This window comes from Salvelinus fontinalis, chromosome 2, assembly GCF_029448725.1.
Source record: "Salvelinus fontinalis isolate EN_2023a chromosome 2, ASM2944872v1, whole genome shotgun sequence".
NCBI classification, from domain to species: domain Eukaryota; kingdom Metazoa; phylum Chordata; class Actinopteri; order Salmoniformes; family Salmonidae; genus Salvelinus; species Salvelinus fontinalis.
In genome coordinates this window covers 81,020,951-81,045,887 of record NC_074666.1, presented here as the reverse complement: position 1 = coordinate 81,045,887, position 24,937 = coordinate 81,020,951, and the positions used below count along the sequence as shown (strand labels likewise).

Sequence of the window (24,937 nt, the reverse complement as noted above, 5' to 3'; positions counted from 1 at the left end):
AATGCCTATAGGTATACAACATGTTCCCTTATGAGTTTAAGTCTAATGAATTGAATCGAAGCGTGGAACCCAGTACAACCAGTTGCTGTTCAACAGACTAGTCATTGAAGACTGAGATAAGCTACAGTTCAACCAGTTATATCATTTTGAAATGTAGTCTTTATTATTTGCGTTACAGAAAATCCGAAAGATGACTATATAAAGCGTAAACTAAACCTCATGATTCTACTGAAGGAAGAAAAGATTCAGAAAAGGAATACTGTAGTGTGTTGGAATGCAATGTGAACACATGGGTTCATGTCTATTTTCAAATGTCATTCCGTCATCTCCGATTTCCTGTAGCTCCGTACTGTTCTGTCTCATTGGCAGAGTGTCTTGGTGTTCCTCCAGAAGCGATCCCGCATTTGTTATCGTGGTTGATTGCAGTGTTACCGTCTATGGGGTCTATACTAATAGCGTTGTCTTCCGACTGGTGGCGTCAACCCTCCTCGTCCCTCGGCCGACTGATCAGTGCCGACTGACGTAAAACAATGTACTGATGGTAGATCCCCATCCAGTGTATTCGGATCATATTGATTGCTGTGCAAATTTCAGAATAGGCTGAGTTGAGAAATCAGCTGATGTTCAGGTAATGTGTTGTGTATCTTGTCAAATTCCTCCCTCGTTGGGTTTTAAATTGTATTGACAACCTCTAGGCAAGTACCAGAGATGACTGCATATAAAGCTTCAGTATTCTGAGATTCACAAATCATCCACGGAGAACAACAGCCTGGATTCACTGTACAGCTCCAACAAAACCAGAACATATTCAGCCTGTTATTACCCTAGTTTTAATCACTGCGGTACAATGTCCTGAATCCCTGAATGTCAATATACAAAGGAGTTTCTTATGAGGTACCTATAGTGGTCCATCCTATCCCTGTTTCAGGGTCCTTGACATACCGCCATAGCTCAACCGTTTATAGCTATTATCGCCAACCCCTCTGATTGTCATCCTTGACTCATTTCATTTAATTATATGAAGACACGTGAGATACTATAATTCATTCACTAAAAGATTGGTTTTCATCAAGATTCAAGAAAATTCTTCTTTCCATTTGAACTAAATTCCAAAAAAGTGCTGTGTACCTCCAGTTATGAATATGCCCTTAAAGTCTGGGCAAAGACTTCATTCTGGTTTGACGGAGAGTAAACTTTATGATAAAGCATGTAGTTAGCGGTGCGACCCATTTACTGATGGTTTTAAAAACAGTGCGAGGTAACCATGTCAAAGACCATACCTGATAACATGGGCGAGATAGGGAGCATTCAGAGACAGCATTGGCCCTTGTTATAGCCCTAAACTAACATGGTCAAAAACAGAGGTAAGGAAACTTTCCAGTTTAGAAAACGACTAGGGGCTTGACAGTATCACCTCTCTACAGTTAGATGGAGTCTGTTCCTCTAGAGTGCCATATTGCAAAGGGGATCCGCAATTGTGGTGCTGTCACTTTTCTTGAGGGTGAGCCCATCGTAAATCCTGTATTTTTTTCAGCAGGTAGAGTCATGACGCGAAGCAGACTGGAGTAGGACGAATTCGCCTCTGGACACTAAGGTCGGTTATGTGTTTTCCTGGTAATGGTTTAGGTTAGAATTTGGCAGGGTAAGTTGTTCCTAGATCTGTGTCTGGGGGCAACGGTTAGATCTTGCTGTTCTCCAGGTGCGTGTCGATGTGTTTGATGAGGGCGTCGTCAGGGTAACCGGTGGGGAAGGTCAGCTGACACAGCGGGCAGCTCCGGGCGTCGTTCTCCTCCGTCTCCATCCACAACTGCAGGCAGCCAATCACAGAACGGCACCCGTTAGGATGTGTAAACACTCAACTCTAAGGTAAACACTGTAAATGTACTCATTGTAATAACTGAAGAACTGGTTTTCTATTTGTATGTCATGTAAGGATGCTCTGATTTATTACTGCTATTGAGATACACTACTAAGCTCTGAAGTCTAGCAGCAACAACTCACATTGATGGATGGCCAGGACTGGGCGTGGTCTGCGTCCAGGTACCCTGGCAGGTGGCAGGTGAGAGTAGCTGGGCCATTTGGGGCCAAGAAGGAGGGGCAGGGAGGGGGTTCCCGTGAGCTTACCCCCATGACCCCCAGTGTCCTGGGAGGACTGGCCACCGGGGATGGGCATCTCCACTCCTCCTCATCATCAGACGACTGGGGCGGGGTGACCAGTGGAGTGGGGGCCGGGGAATCCTCCAGATGACAGAAGTGGCACCCCTTTGTGGATAAAAATGGTTATTTTAATGTTTTAAAATGTTACTCCCTAATACAACTCATCCAAACGAGTGGTGGGTTTAAAAAATGTATAAAATAAGGTTATATAAGTTATATATACACATGTGGTGTGTACCTCTGCAGCTAGAGGGAAGCTCTGCTCCAGGTCATGGTGATGGGGACTACTGCTCAGGCTGCTTCCCCCTCCTCCTCCTCCTCCTCCTCCTCCTCCTCCTCCTCCACCACCTCCTCCTACAGCTCCACGGGCCGAGGCCGGCCGGGGGTGCCCCGCCAGGGTAACCCTGGGCGGGCGGGAGTATGCCCCAGGCTCCCCCATGTTCCTGGGCTTGGGCAGGGTGGAGACTGGGTCACGGAGTAGCCTGGGTGGGGGCCTCTGGTGGGCAGACGAGTCGGCCACCTCCGAGTAGCTGCGGCGCCCCTGGAAGCGGGCACGCAACCGTTGGCTGGTTGGACGGCAGGAGTAGGAGGCTGGGCCGGTGGGTGAGTAAGAGAGGCCGGTGGGGGAGTAGGAAGCGGGACCAGAAGGGGATGAGGAAGGTGAGAGGGGAGGAGAGGGGTGGAGGTGGTCTGGGGAGGGGCGTTGGGAGGCCGGGGAGCGACGCTGGGGGGCTGGGGAGTGTCTTAGGACTGGAGGAGAGAGAATGGGATGGTTATTATAGTCCATTGGTGCCACTTTAGCACAGCTGGTAGAGTATGGTGCTTGCAATGCCAGGATAGCGGGTTCAATTCCCGGGACCACCAGTACGTAAAATGTATGCACATGACTAAGTCGCTTTGGATGAAAGCATCTGCTAAATTGCATTTATTATCACAAGTAGTGTCCTTATTGGCACCCTCATTGGGCATACTGCAATTCCACTCCATTCAGCGTGCATATGGAGCACAATCTTTAATATTCACATGTTTTCTACTGACCCATTTGCTCGTGGGATGCCTTCCTGAGGATCTCAGTCTGTTTGACAGCCAGACCTCTCACACGACCCAGCTCCTCTGTCAGTTCAGTGTAGGCCAATGCCAGGTTCACCCTGCACAGGAGGGACAATGTTAGGATAGTGTCCAAAATGGCACCCTTTTCCATATATAGGGCACCACACCCTATGGGTCCTGGTCAAAAGTAGTGCACTAAATAGTGAATAGTGTTCCATTTGAGACGTGGTTATTCTACTGACATACAGTAGCTACATGCCAGGAGTATTAGCTGGGCAGCTGTCACTCACTGTTCATCTCCTGCCTTCTTTATCCACTCCACGTCACAGTGCTCACAGAGTGTAGTCACCTCCTGCTGGACAGAGACAGACGTGTGTGTGTCAGTGGAGACTGCTGAGGGGAGGACGACTCATAATAATGGCTGAAACGTAGCAAATGTAATGTTACCATTCCACTGATTCTGCTTCAGCCAATACCATGAGCCAGTCCTCCCCAATTAAGGTTCCACCAACCTCCTGTGTGTGTGTCACTATCTGACCTGTGTCTGTACATCCTGCTGCAGCCTCTGTAGCTCCTCCTTCATCTCCGTCTCTCTCTGACACGCCCCCTGGGCCTGCTGCCGCGCCCCTTCTAGCTCCGCCTCCAACCGCTGCAGCTTTAGGTCGGACACGGCGTCCAGACTACGAGAGCTCTGCAGGGTCGGACCCCGCCCGTTCCGCTCTGTAGTACACATCCAGGTACAGTGAGAAACATATACAGAAACGCACACACACGCACACGTCCGCACTCACTCAAACATACAAACACACTCACCACGAGGCACGTCCAGACTGGTGTGTAGCTGTAGGTAATGAATGTTCTTGCTGTGCAGCTGAGCACTGAGTTTCTGCAGGGACCCCTCCCTCTGCCTCAGAGCTGACTCCAGACCACAGATACGCTCCATGTGCTGCTCTGCTAGTGTTGTCTGATGGAGAGCACACACACACATAGATGTAGGGTACATACACACAGACACACACAGATGTAGGGTACATACACGTGTGCAGGTAGCGGTCTCACACACGCACACACACCTCTGAGGTACCTTGCTTTGCTGATGGAAAACTGATGGTCAATATAGTGGTTGCTTAAATTTGTATGTAAAGGATTCTATTTCATTATAATGCTTTAGCCTATAATACTGTCCCCTCCCGCCATCGCTCTACCCGTACTACTCATAGTGTCCAGGAGGGAGCACTGTTTCCTACTGCGTCTCACCATCTTGTCCAGGTCTCTCTGAACATTACTCTTCTCCATGTGGATCTTCTCATAGGCCTGAATCACATCCTCCAGTCTCTCCTCTCGCTCTTTACTCTTCTGGAGCTGAGGGAAAGGTGGAGATATACAAAGGGAAACGTTAGAGCCAAATAGCCAATTTGTATACAATAACCAGAGCATTATTAGTTGAATTATTAGTGTGAAGCCATTATTATATTATATTATTATATTATATTATTATAGGAAAGGTTATTTGAGAGAGGAAGTCGGGCCTACGAGGAGGAGTCTTGGTTAGACGGGGGAGCGGTATAGTTTTTTGACCGCACTTACTTGCACTTACTCATATGATAACTTGAATTTACTGCACACAAAACAGCCTTCATTTATTGCACTTATACGGTATTAGAATTAGAGGAATTATAAGGAACATTTTTGTTTTACCCATCTTTTATATTAGCAAGTCTAAGTTTTATACGCTTGAACGAAGAAGCATCCTCGTGTTTGTAAACTTGCAATCCAAAGTGCCACACTGCCATCCTCTCTACGGACGTGCAGTAAAGCCTGCGGCGAGGGTGTGTCCCAAATAGCCCCCCTCTCACCAGGGCAGTGGTCATATTTGTTGGATGGAATAGAGAAAATATGCCATTACAGGAAAAGTGTAGGAGAAAGGAAAATGTGTTCGATGTGCAGTTCCCCACCCCTCTTCCTCTTTTCTCCTCTTCTCCCTATTTTACTCTCCTACCTCTCTCTCCCCTCACCACCCTCTCTTCTCTCCTCACTCTCCCCTCTCTTCCTCTACCCCCTCCACTCTCCCTCCGTGTCTTACCTCCTGTGTGAGTGAGTTGACTCTCTGTTGCAGGTTGGTGGTCTCTGACTGCAGTAGGCTGGTCTCCTTGAGTTCACAGGAGCAGCACTGTAGGGTCCTCTCCTCCTCAAACTCACTGATCATAGGGAACTGAGGGAGAGGAGGAGGGGAGAGGTACAAGAGAAGGACAGAGGAGGAAAATGAGATGAGTAGGTGAGAAAGTAGATCAAAGGAAGACAGTGAGAATAGGACACGGAGGGTCACAGCACAAAGATAGGAGATGGAAAAAGCAAAAGGAGAAGAAAAAAAGAGTACACCAGTGCAAGTCGAGGTCAGATTATTATTAGAGGTTAGAAAATAACCTTCCCCTACCACAAGCCTTTCCACTGTGAGTTTCAACTGAATAATGGCCTCATTCAGGTATGCCTGAATGTTTCAATACTTTCAAAATCAATCCTTCCTTCCTCCTCTCCTGTGAGTAATCACTGATCGAACTCAATTACAAAGGAAAAAGCACAGGTTCCATAGAATAGCTTTTACCAATTCAGTCAAGTAAAATCAGTGATACCTTTAAAGGGATAGTTTGGGATTTTGGCAATGAAGCTTTATCTACTTCCCCACAGTCAGATGAACTCGTGGATACCATTTTTATGTATCTGCATGCAGTTTTGAGAAAGTTGCTACCTAGCATTTGCACATTTGCTAACTAGCATTAGCGAAATGACTGGAAGTATATGGGAATAACTAGCACTTCCAGTCTTTGTGCTAGGCTAGTTAGCATTTTCTTGCGAAATTACCTCCAACTTCACTCATACTGGACTCAGATACATAAAAATGGTATCCAGAGTAAATCTAACTCTGGGGAAGAAGATAAAGGGCTAAAATCCCGAACTATCCTTTTAAGGGGGATGCCTCTTAAAAATATTCAAAAAGGGACATTGGATGGCTGATGTAGACATACAACATCAGTGTTGCATACTATCTGACCAATCAATGTCCGTGTAACCAAATGACACACTATTCCCTATATAGTGCACTACTTTTGACCAGGCCCCATAGGGCCTCCCTTTAAAGTAGTGCAGTATAAAGGGAATAGGGTGCCATTTGGGACGTAGCCTCTGTCATGAACAGATCAGTCAACCTACCTTGACCTCATAGTTCTTCAGCTTCCTCTTGATGCTGCTGTTCTCTCGCTCCAGGCTGGCCAATCGCGTCTTGATGTCATGGTAGGCGGCGGCCAGGGCGAAGTGAGAGGGGTACATGTCGTCTTGGATGGGTGAGGCCGACCAGTTGACCCCCGACCCCAAGCCGCAGCCGTCATCCCTCAGCCCCTCGCCCCCGCCCAGGAGGCCCAGCTCGCCCCCAAAGAGGGACTCCATCCCTCAGGCAGGTCAGTGGCTAACTGAGGGGACACACAGGAAGGAGGGTAAGTCATTAGAGCCAGTCATTCTGTAATACTAATTTTATGAACTGCAATACCCAATCTTTGACTGTGTCCCAAGTGGGTGTCATTTGGAAACTATTTTAGATTTTTATTCAGAAAATGCTCTCTTCTTTCCCATCCATGTGGGATTGAGACATATAGCTGGATCTACACAAACACAACAGATTGCGTTGACACATTTCAAGGAATCTTCTAAAACTGGTATTTTGGAGTGAAGAACAATCACTTCAACGACAACATCAAACAACACTGTAACTCATGTTAGTTGACTTGTAAACAGACCACAGCGCCCTCTAGCATAGAAGGCTAAGATAACAGGAAGGATGTCACCTCATCGCAGCATAGAGGCAACAGGGCAGCTGCGCCACCCATAAGGCCTCTTCCAGTTCAGTGAACACACACTACTGTCCCCAGGCCTTCTGAGGGAACAGAAGGCTGTGGTCGTTCCGGCGCTACCCTCTCTCCGCCAGCACTCTCCTCGCTGAAGGGGGCGCTAACGAGGCTCAAATGGCAGAGCAACGGGCCCTGGCGCAGCTCTGGTGTGAGTGAGAGCCATGGTCGACGGGGCATATAGAGTGGGCGTGTGCTAAACCTGCCCAGCAGAGTCTGTCCACAGTCTAGGGCTAGGCTACACATTACCCGCTCCATCTGCCACCGGCTAAATCCGATTGGCTGTTGCCATGATTGCTATACCATCCCACATCCCGAAACATAACAAACACCTTGTTTCTTCTATTGCTCCCTCTCCCCACTCGGTCGGGAAATCTGGAATACTCAACGAAAGAAATATATAGATGCGTCATGGTGTGCTCTTCTCCCTCACTAGCTTTAAGCACCAGCTGTCAGAGCAGCTCATAGATTACTGCACCTGTACATAACCCATCTACAATTTAGCCCAAACAACTACCTCTTTACCTACTGTATTTATTAATTAATTAATTTTGCTCCTTTGCACCCCATTATTTCTGTCTCTACTTTGCACTTTCTTCCACTGCAAACCAACCATTCCAGTGTTTTTTAGTTTTTATTTTACTTGCTGTGTTGTACTCACTTCGCCTCCATGGCCTTTTTATATTTTTATTTATTTATACATATATCTGTTTGCCTTCACCTCCCTTATCTCACCTCACTTGCTCACATTGTATATAGACTTATTTTTTATTTTTTTTCACTGTATTATTGACTATATGTTTGTTTTACTCCATGTGTAACTATGTGTTGTTGTATGTGTCGAACTGCTTTGCTTTATCTTGGCCAGGTCGCAATTGTAAATGAGAACGTGTTCTCAATTTGCCTACCTGGTTAAATAAAGGTTAAATAAAATAAAATAAAAAAAGCCTAGATGTAGGCCAAACCAACTGTCACATACAGACAGCCATTGCTTGTGTATGTGGAAGGTTTCCCAGTCCAAAACACATTAAGGTGGCCAACGCTGTAACGATCAAATATTCAATATTAAAGTATCCATACTACTCCATATAGAAAATGTACGTATATTCCCCTGAACTATTTTCCCCTTCCCCTCTCCAAAAACAAATACATACACACAAAAAACGATACATTATGCATACATATACATATAATCATGCTGAAGTCCCCTGGCCTGCAAAAGCTGAAGGGCTGAATCATAGTCTGTCGTTACGCTCAGCTTGGCTCATATATTTACAATTACAGGAGACCCGAGAGAGTGGTGTTCTTTTGATGTTGTTGGGTCTGCCAGCTGCATCTCTCTTTTCCGATTCAACATCATTCAACATCTCCACAGCAAAGGCATGAATAGATATGGAAACAGCCCAATGAAAGAAAGGCTTTCCAGCTTAGGTACCATGGTGAACCACATGTTTCAAAGCTCCCTAAAGTCACTTTCTGAGTACCCACATGGTCAACATCCCTCCTCTGACATCAGTATACCCCAAAAAGAAAGTGACCACTAGAAACCAATCTGGGACCTTGTTTTACAGTCTTTCCCAGCACAATTGCCCCTTCTGGGATGAATAATACTAAAAGTTGAATTGGATTGCATTGAAACCATGTTAACAGACATAAACCAGTTATTTCCCCACCTAACCACCCTTGTCCCTGGAGCTCGGGACTGCAGCTGCCGCAATGCTCCAGGTGGGTGGTGCCGTTGCATCCTGTAACGCCCACGAGATTCACCCGTTGGAGACGAGCCGCTTTTTGAGTTAAAGGAGCAATCTGCAGTTGCAACATGCATTGCTGAACATTTAAATCAATGATGTACACTCAGGGTAGGGATGCAAAATCCCGGGAACTTTCAATAAATTCCCTGGTTTTCCTGAAATCCCGGTTGGAGGATTCCGAGAATAAGAAGGGAATAAGCAGGAAATCCAGAAATCTCCAACCAGGATGGCTGGGAAACCAGGGAATTTATTGAAAGTTCCCGGGGACTTTGCAACCCTAACTCAGTGTACAAAACATTAGGAACACTGGCTCTTTCCATGACATATACTGACCAGGTGAACCCAGGTGTGATCCCTTATTGATGTCACTTGTTAAATCCACTTTGATCCGTGTAGATGAAGGGAAGAGACAGGTTAAAGAAGGATTTTTAAACCATTCGACAATTGAGACATGGATTGTGTATGTGTGCCATTCAGAGGGTGAATGGGCAAGACAAAATATTGAAGTGCCTTTGAACTGGGTTATGGTAGTAGGTGCCAGGCGCACCGGTTTGAGTGTGTAAAGAACTGCAACGCTGCTTGGTTTTTCACACTCAACAGTTTCCCGTGTGCGTCAAGAATGGTCCACCAGCCAAAGGACATCCAGCCAACTTGACACAACTGTGGGAAGCATTGAAGTCAACATGGGTCAGCATCCCTGTCGAACACTTTAGACACCTTGTTGAGGCCATGCCCCGACGAATTGAAGCTGTTCTGAGGGAAAAAGGGTGTGCAACTCAATATTAGGAAGGTGTTCCTAATGTTTTGTACACTCAGTGTTGACCCATTGATTGTTGTAGAATAGAACTTATAATAAATGCCTCGTGAGCTTAGTTCAACTGTCGTACCCCATCAGAACCCCAAATATAAGCTTGTTTTACTCCAATGTTTTTAAACAACGTAAATGTAAACAAACACTGTATATCCCCAAAAACATGGTTAAAACTATACATTTGATATCACGCATGATCAGTTTTAAGAGTGGTTACATTTCACCAGCCCCATCTTTCAGCTTTTTACCAAAACAGAGGCAGGGTGCCCGCTTTGTTATTGTTTCAATGGCGGATAAGCCCCTATAACCCAATGTGTATGCAACCCAGCGGCAGACGTTCCCTGCCAACCCGCCGCTGTTTGAGTCTCTATCACGTATTCATCGCCGGAGGGAGGAGACAGCTGGGTGGGTGCAAGACTGATGACAACTGGATTGATGAGTTGGTTAGGGCTACTGTACACCAGAGCATTAGAATAAAGTCTGTTAAGAATGGGGTTTTGTTGGTTGTTCGGGTCTCTGGAACTGAGGCAGGAGCAAAGAGTTGTTTCTAATACAGAATATCAAAACACTTGACAGTGTGCAAGGTCAAAAGTTTTAAGTCAGGGATGCCCAACATTTTCTGTGGACCCACCCATGTATGTTGCTTACATATGGTTTGTGCCTCTATGCATGTGAATCCCTTTAAATATGCAACACTTTTCCTCTTCTCTAAGTCTCCTTTTGGTTGCATGTGGTTTGCGTTTCTACCTCGACTGAAGCCTAGCCTGGAGACAGTTATACTTCTGGCGAGAAAGGTCAAGCATCTTTCCTTTACTAACACCTACACACACCCACCCACACATGCATCACTCACTGACACACACAACACACACACACAGTACACGCACGCACACACATGCATTTACTAACACCTACACACACACCCACACATGCTTCAACTCACTGACTCACACTGCACACACACACACACACACACACACACACACACACACACACACACACACACACACACACACACACGCGTCCTCTCTCTGCTGCGAAAGCAGAGGACAGAGTAGCGACAGTCAAACAGGAGCTGCTAGCGAGCCCATTCCCCCCAGGGTCAATCAGAACAAGCCCATATGTCAATGTCACATGGCTAATTCATATTTTAATGTTCCGGATATCAGCCAGAATGGATGCCCCGAGCAGACACTAGCCTAGCCAAATGTACTGTAGAGATTCAATATGCGTCTACGCTTTGGTTCAGTGTTAGTTTAGCACGATGCTTCTGTAAGCTAGCTACTGCAATGGTTTAGCATCATAGTACACTTCAGTGCTGTATTTGTTTGTTATACTTAAGCAAGTAGCCTTGCACGAGCGAGCCAGAATGGCTCATAGGAGCAGGAGCCTATCTCCTGGTTCTGTAGTGTGAGGCAGCTTGATGTACAAGTACAACCCCTGGACATGACACTAGTCTATCGCAGGGCCTTACCCCCAATCTATCTCCTTAATCCTGAGTGCCAAGCAGAGACGCAGAGATCGGGTCCCATTTTTACCTTCTTTCAATCTCAGGGTGGGGACACTGACCACAAGGCCAGTGAGTTGGTTTTCAGGTAGGACTACACGTAATCCCCAGTAGGCCTACACGTAATCCCCAGATGAACGTTGAACTCTGCTCTAGTAAATTGGTTATTTCCTTGCTGCTTATAATCTGGCACTTAGGTCAACTACTTTATAGATGGATGGCTGCATCTATCATAATGGCCACTTCAGTGTATGCAGAATGATGCCAAAGGTTGACACTTAAAAGGTACAGGACTGGACACTTTAAAGCTTGAATCCTTCATAGAAATGGAAACGAAGCAGGCACCCCGTCTCTGATTTGGTAAAAAGCTGATGGATGGGCCTGTGGAAATGTAACCACTCTCAAATTCATTCACAGAGCTACGGATGCACGTTTTGAGGATATAGAGTGTTTGTTTAGATTTACATTTTTTTTAATAAACATTGGAGTAAAACAAGCTTATATTTTGGGTTCTGGTGGGGTATGACCGTTGAACTAAGCTCATGAGGCATGTGTAAGTTAGATTCTTCAAGAATCAATGTGTATATATCATTCATTTCTAAGTAAAAAAAAAATGTATGTTTCAGCTAGCTTTAAAGGTCCTTTCCGATTGAGCCGACATCTGCAGCATTTACCATGAATGCAGTCTCGGCAAACGCATAAACATTGCCTTTAAATGTATATTGCGCTGTAGCGCGTCTCCAGCGCTAGGGATTGAATCGAGCCCTTAGAATGTACATGGTCCTTACAAAGACAAACAAATGGCAGGAAAACAATGTCTTTTGAAAGGAATGCATTTCTTTATTCTAATATAATTTCAGGGAGGGATGAGAGGACAAACCCAGGGAAAGAGATGAAGCAAAACGAGGAAAGGGGGAGAGAGAGGAAGAGGATGAAAGGATAGAGAGTGTCCTTGAGGATTGGCACTGTCCTACATGTGAGGGGAGAACTGAGGCCAGTACTGGGGGGAGGGGTCACACACACACACGGTCAACAGCTTAAAAAGATGTTGCATATGCGCTTGTGAGGGGGAGATGGGTAGCCTAGTTCTGACAGGACAGAAAAACAGGGACACAGACAGGGACACAGACAGGGACAGACACACGAGATAGGTGTGTGTGCAACGAGCCAGCGACCTAATCCACTGTAGCCCTGTGCAGAAAATCATCTATACGACAGACACACACACGTGTTTTACGTACTGAAAGCCGACCGTTCCCATCAACCTTCACATTACAACAAGCCCCAATTGAATGCGGTGCTCCAAACAAAATAAACCCAACACAATCATACAGCCAAAAGGCACAACACAACAATTGGTGGTGGGTGAGGTGTCTCACCTCCATATAACATAGGTTGTATTCCAAATGGCAATATTTTCACTATATAGTGTGCTATTTTTGGCCAGAACACTAGTCAAAAGTAGTGCACTATAAAGGGAATTGGGTGCCACTTGGAACGCACACCCTTAACCTCTCTTACAGTAGGCCTGGTGGAACATGTTACATAATAGACTACATCATAATCATTATCATTGTCAATGGCCCACGAGCATGCTTCGTCATGCATCAAGTGCTGTACAGGCCTATCTGTACGGTCTTCTCCAGTAATGGATTTGACTTACACACTGAAAAGCAACTGGTGACAATGCATCCAGAAAGCGGTGGGCTTGAAAGATCAATGAGGAATGTTAAATATTGCTAGGCACACATGTCTACATCATCATTGTGGCATTGTTGCTGCTGGAATGGAAGGCCTTAGTGGTCTGAGAACAGAAGGTGTCCAAATAGCCTACTTGATTTCAGGAGGGACATTAAGTGATGTTAGACCTTTAAGCAAGACACCCCGGACACTTAACCTTGAACGTTTCCATAAACAGCTGTATCAAAAGAATCAATTGAAATCGATCGAATAGATGGGGCTACAAAAATCAAGCCATGACTTTTAGGCAAACCTGATTTCTTACTAAAATATACTTCAGCGATAGGCATTACCTTTACTAGTAACATAAGTTAACTGAATAACACTCTCATACCAACACGTCACTCTCCAAAGTACCCCCAGATACAGTAGTTACTGGCTATGCACCGACGCCGAATGTCAAGCATCTAGGGATGCTATTCCCTGCGGGTTCCGTTAGCTGATCCTTTCGCTAACAGCCTCTGACTGGTTCGGTGGGTGGTTAATGGACAGTCAATTACTCACAGTGACCAGTGAGGCGCGCTTTAACACCATGCACAGAAGGATCGATTCCTCTGATTTAACGGATTCTGCCTGTTGGTTTCCTCAAACGCACGTCCAGCTGTCTTTGTTAATGGCACATATTTTTTCGATGGTCACGGTCTGTCATAGTAGGGACATTTCAACGTATAAACAGGACAACTTAGACAATTGAAAGACCTACGCATGGTGTTTACATAACTGAACAAAAATGTCAAGCACCATGTTTGATCAAGGACATTTTCATTTGAATAAACTTCCGTTGACCTACCTGTGTATGATGCATTCGGTGCCTGTTATTATATAGGGGTGGTTCATAGACATAGTTACCAAGGCAACTTCGTTTATAGCATGTAGGCTACGTTTGTGTTTCTAAATAAATGATAAGTGAGAGAACCATTTTGTTCTGAAGCATTGTCAACATGAACATTCAGCACCACTAGCAAGTGAACAGCGCAAGTTTGTATACGCTGCTAAACCAGTCGGGAACTGTCCAGTGTACCGTAGTGCTGATCTCTCAAAGCCACAAGCACCAACATTGGGACAATAATATAGTTATGTCATGACAGTTACCAAAGACACAATAATCAATCACGTGCATGAATATCTCCGTAACCAACAACCACGTCGTATGCTATTCGTGGTTGTGTAGACTACATTTGTCCTGTGATGACTCACAATAGAGCATCTATATCGTTTCTCTCCTTTACGGCAAGACACCAGTGCTCGTTGCCATTCTCACTTTGTAGCGCAATCAGTAGCTAGCCTCGTCTACAACATGGATGTATAGAGCGACGCTGTTCTCTCCATCTCTCCCAACGAAAACAATGAGCTCGCGCTTTTCCCCTTCCTCCTCACGTCGAGCTCTTTTTATAAAAAATAAAAAAACATTGCCGTGAGCGTTACTTAACACCTGTTTAATTTAAAAAAAGACTCTACAAAGGCACAACAATAAACACTGTCAAACAAATACCACGATATACTTACGTGTCCTCGTGAGATGCTGTGAAAAACCCATAGCGAGAAAGGGGGTCAAAACGCCACCGTTCATTTGCGGTTTACATCGACAATGGTTGGATTGTGGATGCTTGTGACGCCCCCCCCCCCCCAACCCCTCTTTACACTCCCATTCTGTGATGAACCGAGTAGTTTTTACCAATAGAAGACGGCGAACTGGGTTGGAGCGGCGTTCAGATATGGCAAAGGAGTTGCATATCAGAAGATCACCGACATTTTAGAGTTTATGGCCAAGAATATAACAAAATGATAGCAACAAAAAATAAGCATGACATCCCCATATCATATAGGTAGTGTTCAATTGTCACATTCTTCGTCTCATGGATCTCTTTGTGTCCCTGGTTGCATAACTGCCTGAATCAGAAGAAAAATCTATATTCTGACACAAAGTGCTGACGTCGAAGCTTGATTAGATTTCTGTATAAATAGATTGATGATTCATTTTATCTCAATTATGGAATTTTTTTATTTATTGAGTGATGGAGCTTGATTATTTTTATGAGAATATATTCTCTGATCCAGATATGCAAAGTTACGAGTTATTGAAATGAAAGGGCTTCTAGATGTTCTTTGTGTGTCAACTTTGTGGAAAATAGATATGGACTCTTGTAGAAAATGTATTACATGCTACAGTGTCCCTAATGTATCTGCTCACAGGACATATACCAATTGGAACTTCTAAAATAATGCAGTCATTGCAGATGGTGGTGCTTGTTGACTGCACAGTGTCGCCATTATCTGTCGACAGGGTTCCCTTCCACTTCTCAGACTCCATTCATCCATTCAGGGCGTAGACCACCTTGACTTAATCACTCTCCCTTTTTCGCTCTCTGTCTCTCTCTCTTTCTCTCTTCTCTCTTTCTCTCTCTCTTTTTTCTCTCTTTCTCTCTCTCTCTTTCTTTCTCTCTGTGGCACATGTCCTGCATGCGAAATATAATATAGCCAGCAGATGGCGACCATGTTTAATACAATGAACAAAAATACAACATGTAAAGTGATGTTCCCATGTTTCATGAGCTGAAATAAAAGATCCCAGAAATGTTCCATATGTTCCATATGGACAGAGTATTTCTCTCAAATTGTGTGCACAAATTTGTTTACATCTGTGTCAGTGAGCATTTCTCCTTTTGCCAAGATAATCCATCCACCTGACAGGTGTGGCATATCAAGAAGCTGATTAAACAGCACACACATTAAGGGGATATATTTGGGGTAAGGCCCTGTGATAGGCTAGTGTCCTGTCCAGGGGGTGTACTTGTACATCAAGCTGCCTCATGCTACAGAAACAGGAGATAGGCTCCTGCTCCTATGAGATGTTCTAGCTTGCACAAGCCTGCTACTTACCTACTACTAGAAAATCAAACCCCTATGAAGAGCAAAGCAAATGTTACACATATAGAAATGGCATGTAAACAACATGTACAGTATGTTGACTTAATATACTGACTCTGGAGTCACCGCAATCTGTTAGATGTCATAATCAAAACAAGAAACGCAATTGATAGAGCAGACACTAGGTTCCTCTCCACCTGATAGAGCATGGTATTTACTCTATGCATGCAAATTCTATGTTTGGCCAAACTGTTAAAAACAGTTAACTGTTAAAAATGCCACCTGACCTTGATCCACCCTCTCCTGCAGTTGAGCCTGTGCCACATATACGGAACTCCCTTACGCTTTACAAGCTTGTCTCACACTATCTAATTCCATCGTAATCAAGAAGGTCTCATCCACCGATATGAAACTATAGCCTATCTCACAGTCATACAATCTATTTACAGTATATGGGCATTTAGACTATCCGTGTCTAAATGAAGTGTCAACTTCCTCCATCCAGGACATACCGCTGTGCTAATCAAATGCACTTCTCAAAGCACTTCTCCCAATCATTTCATGTCTTCTCATTTTCATTTCAACTGTTGAGTTAGATGGAAATAAATGGAATATTACTAGTCTGAGCTTTTGAGTCTCTAGTCATTAGCTAGGCCTAGTGGAGTCACAGTGGAGGCAGGAGATACACGACAAGACCAAAAGTATGTGGACACCTGCTCGTTGAACATCTCATTCCAAGATCATGGGCATTAACACGGAGCTGGTCCCCCTTTTGCCGCTAAAACAGCCTCCTCTCTTCTGGGAAGGCTTTCCACGAGATATTGGAACATTGCTGCGGAGACTTGCTTCCATTCAGCCACACGGTCATTAGTGAGGTCGGGCGATTAGGCCTGGCTCGCAGTCGGCGTTCCAATTCACCCCAAAGGTGTTCGATGGGGTTGAGGTCAGGGCTCTGTGCAAGCCAGTCAAGTTCTTCCACACCGATCTCTACATAGCATTTCTGTATGGACCCTCGCTTTGTGCACGGGGGCATTTAAAAAAATAACCTAATAATTGAACCTTTATTTAACCATGCAAGTCCGTTATTTTTTTAATTATTATATACAATGGCGGCCTACCCCGGCCAAACCCAGATGACGGTGTGACAATTGTGCGCCGCCCTATGGGACTACCAATCATGGCCGGTTGTGATTCAGCCTGGAATCGAACCAGGGTCTGTAGTGACACCTCTAGCACTGAGATGCAGTGCCTTAGACCGCTGCGCCACTCGGGAGCCCATTCATATTGTATTATCATGTTGAAACAGGAAAGGGCCTTCCCAAACTCTTGCCACAAAGTTGTAAGCACATAATCGTTTAGAATGTCATTGTATTCTGTAGCGTTAAGATTTCCCTTCACTGGAACTAAGAGGCCTAGCCCAAACCATTAAAAACAGCCCTAGACCATTATTCCTCCTTCACCAATCTTTACAATTGGCACTATGCATTCGGACAGGTAGCGTTCTCCTAGCATCCGCCAAACCCATATTAGTTCGTCGGACTGACAGATTGTAACGTGTGATTTATCACTCCAGAGAACGCATTTACATTGCTCCAGAGTCCAATGTTGCCGAGCTTTACACCACTCCAGCTGACGCTTTGCATATCGCATGGTGATCTGAGGCGTGTGGGCGGCCATGGAAATCCATTTCATGAAGCTCACGACAAACAGTTCTTGTGCTGACGTTGCTTCCAGAGGCAGTTTGGAAATTGGTAGTGAATGTTGCAACCGAGGACAAATGTTTTTTATGTGCTACGAGCTTCAGCACTCGGCGGTCCCGTTCTGTGAGCTTGTGTGGCCTACCACTTCGCAGCTGAGCCGTTGTTCATTTCCACTTAACAATAACAGCACTTACATTTGACCGGGGCAGCTCTAGCAAGGCAGAAATTCGACGAACTGACTTCTTGGAAAGGTGGCATCCTATGACTGTGCCACGTTGAAAGTCACTGAGCACTTCAGTAAGGTCGATCTACTGACAATGTTTGTGTATGGAGATTGCATGGCTGTGCGCTCGGTGTTATACACCTGTCAGGAAACGCGTGTGGCTGATATAGCTGAATCCACTCATTTGAAGGGATGTCCACATACTTTTGTATATACAGTTGAAGTCAGAAGTTTACATACACCTTAGCCAAATACCTTTCAACTCAGTTTTTCAAAATTCCTGACATTTAATGCCAGTAAAAATTCCCTGGTTTAGGTCAGTTAGGATCACTACTTTATTTCAGGAATAAGAAATGTCAGAATAGAAGTAGAGAGAATTATATATTTCAGCTTTTATTTATTTCCTCACATTCCCAGTGGGTCAGAAGTTTACTTACACTCAATTAGTATTTGGTAGTATTGCCTTTAAATTGCTTAACTTGGGTCAAACGTTTTGGTTAGAATTTTGCCCCATTCCTCCTGACAGAGCTGGTGTAACTGAATCAGGTTTGTAGGCCTCCTTGCTCGCACATGATTTTTCAGTTCTGCCCACAAAATGTTCTATAGGATTGAGGTCAGTGCTTTGTGATGGCCACTCCAATACCTTGACGTTGTTGTCATTAAGCCATTTTGCCACAACTTTGGAAGTATGATTGGGGTCATTGTCCATTTGGAAGACCCATTTGCGACCAAGCTTTAACTTCCTGACTGATGTCTTGAGATGTTGCTTCAATATATCCACATAATTTTCCTCCTCATGACGCCATCTATTTTGTGAAGTCCACCAGTCCGTCCTGCAGCAAAGCACCAACACATGATGCTGCCACCCAGTGCTTTGCGGTTGGGATGGTGTTCTTTGGCTTGCAAGCCTCCACTTTTTTCCACCAAACATAACAATGTTCATTATGGTCAAACAGTTCTATTTTTGTTTCATCAGACCAGAGGACTTTTCTCAAAAAAGTATGATCTTTGTCCCCATGTGCTGTTGCAAACCGTAGTCTGTCTTTTTTTATGGCAGTTTTTGGAGCAATGGCATCTTCCTTGCTGAGCAGCCTTTCAGGTTATGTCTATATAGGACTCGTTTTTACTGTGGATATAGATACTTTTGTACCTGTTTCCTCCAGCATCTTCACAAGGTCCTTTGCTGTTGTTCTGGGATTGATTTGCACTTTTCACACCAAAGTACATTCATCTCTAGGAGACAGAACGCGTCTCCTTCCTGAGCGGTATGACAGCTGCGTGGTTCCATGGTGTTTATACTTGCGTACTATTGTTTGTACAGATGAACGTGGTACCTTCAGGCGTTTGGAAATTGCTCCCAAGGATGAACCAGACTTGTGGAGGTTTACAATTTTTTTGTGGTCTTGGCTGATTTCTTTAGATTTTCTCATGATGTCAAGCAAAGAGGCACTGAGTTTGAAGGTAGGCCTTGAAATACATCCACAGGTACACCTCCAATTGACTCAAATGATGTCAATTAGCCTATCAGAAGCTTCTAAAGCCATGACATAATTTTCTAGAATTTTCCAAGCTGTTTAAAGGCACTGTTAACTTAGTGTATAAATTTCTGACCCACTGGAATTGTGATACAGTGAATTATAAGTGAAATAATCTGTCTGTAAACAATTGTTGGAAAAATTACTTGTCTTGCACAAAGTAGATATCCTAACCGACTTGCCAAAACTATAGTTTGTTTCAACAAGACATTCGTGGGGTGGTTGAAAAACGAGTTTTAATGACTCCAACCTAAGTGTATGTAAACCTCCGACTTCAATTGTATATGTGATTTCAGATTGTCTAGACAGGTGTACTAATGTCACACAGTGACCCTCCAAGGTGTAAAATGGGCACTGCCAAAGAAAAATACCATACAATCCTGATACATAAATAACATGTGGATTACAGTGCCTGTAGACACCTCACCCACCTCAGGTTCACAGTTTCCACAGTGTCGCCTTAGAGTCTGCAATTCTAAAGATGTTTTAGATTTTCCACAGAAATATCTTGATAATGGTAAATGCATATTTCATGACTTTACCATTTGAAAAAGCAAATGTTTACTAGGTACTAGGTAGACATACATTGATTGATATATTGATTGATGACGTTGATTGTCCTTCAAGAGGAAATTCAAGAAAACCATCTCTGACTCCTTATATGTAATTGTGCCCTGTCACTGCTTGGGTTTCACTGGGTGCTGAATGATTGGCATCCCAATGTCTATTACCATGGCACTTCCCACTTGACCACAGCTTGTCTTTTCCATGTCAACAAACTATATTGGGCTGGGTAGAAGGGGAGAGGGGGTTGTTTTAACTGGGTGAGAGGTTGAGGGAGAGGGGCTTTCTAAGAGAGATCAGTGTACTGGGCCAATCTTTTCCAAGCATGATGTTATTAATAAGTATACGCCATTTACAGTCTATTAATACATGGTTATTCATATATTAATATATTAATACAGGTTATTAATACATGTTTCTGTTCGTCACCTAATTTGACCATTAAACGTGTTGAAATGTGTGGTCTAGAGTGCTGAGTGATGCACTGTGACAAGGATCTTTCCTAGGAACCGACATTTGGACAGATTGGGCAAGACCTGTCTCATCTCCTTTGACATTATTTCCAGTTAACTCTGGTCCGGTACAACACTGTTTCTCTAGGAAGAGGAGGGTGAAGGACCATGATGAAGGACCAGGAAGATGATTTTCATGTGTTTTATTTTTACATTCATGACTACTAAAGTCATCTAATCTAACGGTGGTCATCAAATGTCCATAGTATTAGCTTTTACTACTCAAAATGGTTAACCTGTCTAGGACTGGGGTTCCGAACCCTTCGCCAACAGCCAATAAAATTGCAGGGTGCCAAATACAAATCAACAGAAATCTCATGAATCAAATTTCTCAAACATACAAGTATTAGGCACCATTTTAAAGATACAATTCTCGTTAATCCAGCCACAGTGTCTGATTTTAAAAAATGCTTTACAGCGAAAGCTCCACAAACAATTATGTTAGGTCACCACCAAGTCACAGATAAACCCAGCCATTTTTCCCACCAAAGAGAGGAGTCACAAAAAGCACAAATAGAGATAAAATTAACCATTAACCTTTGATGATCTTCATCAGATGACACTCATAGGACTTCATGTTACACAATACATGTATGTTTTGTTTGATAAAGTTCATATTTATATCCAAAAATCTTATTTTACATTGGCGTGTTAGATTCAGTAGTTCCAAAACATGCAGGGATATTGCAGAGAGCCACATGAATTCACAGAAATAATCATAATAAATGTTGATGAAAATACAGCTATTATACATGAAACTTTAGATACACTTCTCCTTAATGCAACCGCTGTGTCAGATTTCAAAAAAACTTTACGGGGGGCCTCCCGGGTGGCGCAGTGGTCTAGGGCACTGCATCGCAGCACTAGCTGTGCCCCCAGAGTCTCTGGGTTCGCGCCCAGGCTCTGTCGCAGCCGGCCGCGACCGGGAGGCCTAGCGGGGCCTAGCGTCGTCCGGGTTAGGGAGGGTTTGGCCGGTAGGGATATCCTTGTGTCATCGCGCTCCAGCGACTCCTGTGGCGGGCCGGGCGCAGTGCGCGCTAACCAAGGGCTCCGGGTGCACGGTGTTTCCTCCGACACATTGGTGCGGCTGGCTTCCGGGTTGGAGGCGTGCTGTGTTAAGAAGGAGTGCGGCTTGGTTGGCTTGTGCTTCGGAGGACGCATGGCTTTTCGTCTCTCCCGAGCCCGTACGGGAGTTGTAGCGATGAGATGTAGCAATGGATACCACGAAAATTGGGGAGAAAAGGGTGTAAAATGTATTTAAAAAAAAAAAACTTTACGGAAAAAGCATAATCTGAGAACGGCGCTCAGAGCCCAAACCAGCCAGAGAAATTCCGCCATGTTGGCTAATCAACATTATTCAGAAATAGCATTAGAAATATTCACTTACCTTTGATGATCAGAATGCACTCCCAGGAATTGCAGTTCCACAATAAATGCTTATTTTGTTCGATAATATCCATCATATATGTCCATTTATGTCCAATAGCTTCTTTTGTTAGGGAGTTTGGTAAACAATCCAAAAGCGCGATCTGGTCCATTCGGACGAAAGGTTAAAAAAGTTATATTACAGGTCGAAGAAACTTGTCAAACTAAGTATAGAATCAATCTTTAGGATGTTTTTATCATAAAAGTTCAATACTGTTCCAACCGGAGAATTCCATTGTCTGTAGAATTGCACTGGAACGAGAGCAACCTCTCGAGTGAAAGCGCGTGACTGAGAACGAGGCTGTAGGCAGACCCCTTAGTAAAACATCTCCCATCCGGCCCCCCTTCACATGAGCAGCCTGAGACCACGTTCTAAAGACGGTTGACATCTAGTGGAAGCCTTAGGAAGTGAAAAATAACCCATATCCCACTGTGTATTCGATAGGGGTGAGTTCAAAAACTACAAACCTCAGATTTCCCACTTCCTGTTTGGATTTTTTCTCAGGTTTTTGCCTGCCATATGAGTTCTGTTATACTCACAGACATCATTCAAACAGTTTTAGGAACTTCAGAGTGTTTTCTATCCAATACTAATAATAATATGCATATATTAGCATCTGGGACTGAGTAGGAGGCAGTTCACTCTGGGCATGCTATTCATCCAAAAGTGAAAATGCTGCCCCCTATCCCAAACAAGTTTAAAATAAAAATACAGAATACGTATACAAATGTTATTTCTTTAAAAAGTGGTTAAAATAACCATCATAACTGATCAGCCTAATGCTAGCTTAAATGCAAGTTAATACACCCGACCTTGATAACCAATTGACTGTTCACTCAGATCGAATGTTTTTGTCATTTCCCCCTTCAGGCCACGTGCAAAGCAATAGGTTGGTGCATTGCTTGTTGGCCTGGAAAAGCGAGTATCCATTGACTGGCAATCGGCCATTTTGCTACTGTATGTGCTTTCAGTATGAGGAAATTAAGCAACTAGTGCTCTCCATACTGATATATACTGTATTACGTAATCAACATATTCCTATCCCTCTCTCGTTTGGGCCCACAACAATTTAACCTATTGAGCAACATTGTGTATATTGCACTGTATATGAACTTTAATTTGGCGTCCTTTAGTGTATAAATGACAACACTGGTGAACTTTAGACGGTTAGGACACTACTGTAGGCAGGCCATACGGTTTGCAGACTAGTAGACTATACTGCTAATACTGTCAAAGCAGCAGGGCAGTATGCTATTCCCTGCACATGGTGCACTGGTCCAACTGATTGTTATATAATCCTGTACTATGAGCACGGTCCCTCATGTCTGCTGGTCCGGTTAACTGGATCACTGCCCTGTGTTTATAGTACACTACCACAACAACTAATCATTCTAAATTACACATGACCCTTCAACTCTTCCTCTCCTTGTCTCTCTGTCTCGTCGTGTCCCTTCACAAGCTAGCCAATGAGTAAACATAGCTATCTAGCTACATCAAAAGAAAGGAGCTGGTCAACAGGATTAACTGTGCCCTCTTAACTGTGTCTACATGCTGTATTAGGATGAATCCTCACCATCTCCTTGGACGATCATGCCTACACCCTGTCTGATAAGAGGGTAGAATCCCCAGACTCACCGTCTTTCTCTCTCTCTCTCTCTCGCTCTGTATCTCTCTCTCTCACACACATGAGCGCACACACACACGCACTATAGTGGAATTTGGCTGGTGATAATGAATAATAATTTCTTGCATTTCTAAAGCGCTTTTCATAGAATCTCAAAGTGCTTTAAGAGCAAATTAACAAACAAGCAATATGTCATGACGGGTCAACCAATAGAGGCCAAGCCTTTGAAAGCTGCATCCTCTGCAGATAGAGAGGGTCAGTTCATGGCTTGAGTGAGGGGAGCTGGACAGAGGATGCTTGATGATCTTGTAGAGGGCAAGTCTGGGAACCAGTCTGAGTCTTATAGCCACTCCTCTTCCAGTCTGTTTATCACCACTTGGCTGATGCCTCATCAGCTCTGGGTGCCAGAAAGCTCACCCCACAAAGTTTAGAATAGTAGCCAGTCGTCCTCAATTCGAGCCCTCTGCCTCTGGTATAAGCAGCCAACTCTAACCAATAGATTACCGTCCTCCCCGGCTGCTGTTGTCATTGACCATAAACCCAAGCCTGTTCTCTCTCTCCCTATCTCTTCTCTCTGTCTATGCTCTGTACTGTACCTCACCTTGTTGATGGAAACACATGCTCTGTCATTTCTATGTTGTGCTCTTAACCTTGTTATGGAAACACAGTGTCATGCCCACTCCATCAACTCTCACCTTGTTGTGAATGAACATCATAAAAAGATTATGGTGGCGTGTTTACTACTATAGCATACAATGGCACCACTTGATTTTACAGTCCTGTTTTAGATTGTATTTACCTGGCATTGTCCAAGGGAATATATGTTCTATTTTCTAGACGGTAACAAGCAGGAATAAATCAATAACTTTCTAGTTATGTACTTCATTATTTATTTATTTTTGCAAATGACTCAAATTCCTTTAGGATTTTCTTTTGCATAGCCTACTTCACCAGATATGTAAGCTTGTTGTGATGGTCTTGACTTGTTTTTGTCTTTACCCCTCTCTGACTGGAATGGAGGGTGTGTGAAGTTCAGTGCTCCTTGACCAAGTATTGATACCATTACTGTAAACATGTAAAGTATTTTTGTACAGTATTGACCCCATGAAGACTAGTTGTCTGCTAATGGGGATCCAAATCTAAAACAAACAGGTTAACATGTTTTTTGGGGTTGATGCCATGGTGACCATGCTTCTAAGTAAAATGAACACAGGAATGTGGAAATATTTAAATAGGCTATCAATTATAATGCGATAACCTATGCCCTGCATTCACAGAAAAAAAAATCAAATTGAGCCCTTGTTTTCTGGACAGCAGTAGGCTACCATCCATGAACGTCACCTTGTTGAGGTTGTCAACAGCATAACGTTGATTATTTCCAGACAGGCGACAGACGTAGGCTACCGGTAGGTTAATTGAGGTTATGTAAATTAGAGGTGGCATAAACAATCTGTCAACTCCATCATCATGCCCCTGTTGGGTTGTTGACCATATCTTGTGGGGTGGGTTCCCAAGCACTGCGCACCCACCGCCCACTCTCATTGGCCAGTCCTGCGCATAAAGCAATGCTATT

At 44.1% G+C, this 24,937-nt stretch overlaps 1 protein-coding gene across 2 annotated transcripts; it reads right to left on the bottom strand.

Annotated features, from left to right (window-relative positions):
• Positions 1-136: 136 nt before the first annotated feature.
• On the bottom strand, positions 137-14,516 carry LOC129828577 (TANK-binding kinase 1-binding protein 1-like). 2 transcript variants are annotated; one of them, XM_055889628.1, is made up of 11 exons: positions 14,419-14,516; positions 6,415-6,671; positions 5,291-5,419; positions 4,465-4,569; positions 4,021-4,171; positions 3,746-3,927; positions 3,498-3,562; positions 3,196-3,305; positions 2,396-2,907; positions 2,002-2,262; positions 137-1,807 (listed from the first exon to the last, which is right to left on the bottom strand). In XM_055889628.1, exons 2-11 carry the CDS (start codon positions 6,646-6,648, stop codon positions 1,679-1,681), a joined length of 1,878 nt encoding a protein of 625 aa, XP_055745603.1. In that variant the 5' UTR covers positions 6,649-6,671; positions 14,419-14,516; the 3' UTR covers positions 137-1,678. The 2 variants fall into 2 exon arrangements, with proteins under 2 accessions (XP_055745603.1, XP_055745611.1); XM_055889636.1 differs by having other exon boundaries at positions 3,498-3,559.
• Between the last annotated feature and the right edge of the window lie 10,421 nt (positions 14,517-24,937).

Bases quoted from the DNA above. Each gene is read 5' to 3' on its own strand.
- LOC129828577 (XM_055889628.1), bottom strand. From the start codon at position 6,648: ATGGAGTCCCTCTTTGGGGGCGAGCTGGGCCTCCTGGGCGGGGGCGAG. The intron at 4,570-5,290 runs GTAAGACACGGA...CCTTTCCCTCAG, and splicing joins TCAACTCACTCACACAGGAG to CTCCAGAAGAGTAAAGAGCG. The intron at 3,928-4,020 runs GTGAGTGTGTTT...TGTGTACTACAG, and splicing joins CAGTCTGGACGTGCCTCGTG to AGCGGAACGGGCGGGGTCCG.